The sequence below is a fragment of the Monoraphidium neglectum genome, assembly GCF_000611645.1.
Source record: "Monoraphidium neglectum strain SAG 48.87 unplaced genomic scaffold scaffold00608, whole genome shotgun sequence".
NCBI lineage: Eukaryota > Viridiplantae > Chlorophyta > Chlorophyceae > Sphaeropleales > Selenastraceae > Monoraphidium > Monoraphidium neglectum.
The window spans coordinates 18621-21292 of record NW_014013020.1 but is presented as its reverse complement, the minus strand read 5'-3'; the positions used below and the strand labels follow the sequence as shown (position 1 = coordinate 21292).

At 67.3% G+C, this 2672-nt stretch overlaps 1 protein-coding gene across 1 annotated transcript in view; it reads left to right on the top strand.

The window, feature by feature from the left end:
- Positions 1 to 2353: 2353 nt before the first annotated feature.
- MNEG_4399 (Protein SENSITIVITY TO RED LIGHT REDUCED 1) overlaps positions 2354 to 2672 on the top strand; it is a gene marked incomplete at both ends in the record, with an annotated part of 1946 nt that continues 1627 nt past the window's right edge. Inside the window, one exon of the mRNA XM_014047128.1 lies at positions 2354 to 2488. Within this exon, the coding sequence (XP_013902582.1) occupies positions 2354 to 2488 (135 nt within the window). The remainder of the gene's footprint in view (positions 2489 to 2672) is intronic.

The window sequence follows — 2672 nt, the reverse complement described above, 5'->3', positions numbered from 1 at the left end:
GCCCAGTGGGGCCTGCGGGCCGCAGTCAGGCTCGCACACAAAAGGACTTTCATTGGGGATTGCCGGGTGTGAGTTGGCCGGCGGGATGCTGGATAGTATTGGGGGCGGGCGGGCTGATAGGCCGGGAAGGTGGGGGGCTGGATTGCAACCGTGGGTTCGCCTGCTGCTGAGCGCTGGAGTTATTGGCATTGGGTTGTGTGGCGGCGGCGGCGGCGGCAGGCTGCATGGGCGCAAGACGCCTCCCAGGGGCGGTTATTATTGATATTATTATTCAAGCAAAGCCCACTTGTTCTCCAAACAGCTGAGCTGTAAAGCTGCGGCTGGCTTTGACATCTCTCTTATGACGCAACTGGCCTGCCTTCCAACCAGGACGAGCCGCAGCCGTGCTGGGCGGGCGCCATAACGCCGCACACAGGCGGCCGTTTCGCGTGCAGCCGCAGCCTCCGCGCCCACAGGCCTGCCGCTGCCGCAGTGGGGTTTGGCAGCGGCTGAATGGCGCGCGGGAGCCGGCGGTGCTGCCAATAATCAGTGCCCATCAAGCCAGGGTAGCCGAAGCAGAGTGTTGGAGCAACAAGCGGAGGCGGTTACACGTTCCGACGACCAGGTCGACGCACTATGCTGCCAGAAAAAGCAGGGGGTGCATGTGCATCGAACTCGCGTCACCGGAAGCCAAACCGCTTGAACAGCGCAGCCATCCGCTGCGTGCGTCGGGGGGCGGGGCGTCGTGTCGAGGGCGAAAGGGTGAGTGCTCGGTCACTGATCAGGCTAGTGGAAGGAGTCTAGCTACAGCTGAGATGGCAGTTACAAAGCAAAGCAAAACAGGCATGTTTGAGGGGGGTGCACCTCTATAGCCAAGCTCCCAGGGCAGGGCCGGCTGCGGTGGGCGCAGCCGGGATGAGAAGCACGCATGAACGGCTGCCATCGCTCCTCGCCGGCGGCACGCCGCTGCATCGCCAGCAAGCAGGCGGATGCGCGCGGCTGGGGGCGCGGCGTGCAAGGGTCCCACCTGCAACCGGAGGTTGAGCTCAGCCCTCGCTGTGTCGCTCTTGGCCTGCCGGGACGCACACGCAAAACGAGGCGGGGAGCGGGGCGCGAGAGAGGCCGAGGATACTTGATCATGGGGCCCACAGGGCTTCCCGCGGGGCCGCCGCGCCAAGCCTTGCGATCCACGGCTTGCCCCCCGCCCGGTCTCAACCCGCTGCAACCCCCCCCCCCGGGCTCACCGAGTGTCGCACGCACATCAGCGCCGCGGCCCGCTGGCGGGTGCAGCCGCCGTCAGCCTCAACAAGGCCTTGGCGCTGCGGGATGGGCAGGGGCGCATGCACGCACATGTGGCGCATTGGGGGCGAGGGGGGGTGTCAGCGCACACGCCAAATGGCAACCTCTGTACGCAGCGCACCGGCACACGGCACACCGCTTGCTGCAGCCAGCCAGAGCAGCGGCTGCAGCGGCCGCTGTTTGTGGGGCGCCCAGGCGCCGCGCCGCGCTGCGGGCCGCGTCCTTGCAGCACCCCCGTCGCTGGGTCGGCAGCTGCGGGGCAGAGCCACGCTCGGGCCTGCCGCATTCCCCCCGCCCCTGCCCCCCTGCCAGCGCCGCGTGCACTGAGCCTGCCACCATTCGGCGCCCCCAGGTTGCAAGGCCCAGAGCCAATCCTGGAAACCAGCCTCAGAAACGGGTGCGCACCGCCATACATTCCATGAGAGATTTGATCTCCTCAGTACACTGCAGCCGCTGGCTGGTCAGCTTCTTGGACAGGCCGCTCAGGTCGGGCTCCTTGCGGCTATTGCGCCCCATGGCGGCGCCCCGCTCCTGCCGCCGCCGCCGTCGCCGACGCGCGACGCGCGGGCCGCCCGTGGCGCGCGCGCAGCGCTGCTGCGATGCCCGCCGCTGTTGCTGTCCCTGCAAGTGCAATGAGATTGGGGCCACGCAGCTCGCGCGTTTGGTTCACTAGCTAGTTCCGAAGATTTTCTGCATGAAGAACAGCGTTGCGCAGCACCGTCGAGATCACGAGCTGATCTGCGGTCGAAGCGATATGAGCGACGAATGGATTGTGATAGGTGGCAAGGGCAAGCCTCGGAAAAACCAGTCTATACCCGGAGGCCGCCCGCCGCATTTGGCAGCAGAGGCGGTGACGGCAGCAGGGGCGGCGCGGACCAACACAGTGGCTGCTCTTCCTGGCTGGGACGCTGCTGACACGGTGCCGTCCCACGCATCCACAACAGAAGCGACCATAGCTGCATCCGGCGCCCGCCGCGGGCGCCGCCCCCGGGCGGCCCGCACGCCTGAGGACCGGTTGCGGGCCCTGGCTGCGGTGGTGGAAGACTGCCGGCGAGAGCTCTCCGCGGCGCCTGTAATGGCGCGCCTCCAAGAAGCGATGGCCGCCGCCGAGGCGCGCGCGGGCGCGCAGGGGTGGCGGTGGCAGGGGGTTCGGCAGCTGGTGGTTTATGGGCTCGGCTGCATTGAGGACAGCAGAGTGTCTCGCTACCAGGTGTGTAGGGGTTGACATTGATCAAGCGGGGCGGCGGCGGGGCCGGCGCCAAGCGCACGGCTGCCGACGAATTCGGCTGCCTTCAGCGCTGCTTTGTGCTTTCACAAAAGCAATGCAGCCCGGCTGTTCTCCCAATCAGGCCGCAACCCAAGTCCACTGGCCGAGAACCCACCCTCACTCGTCC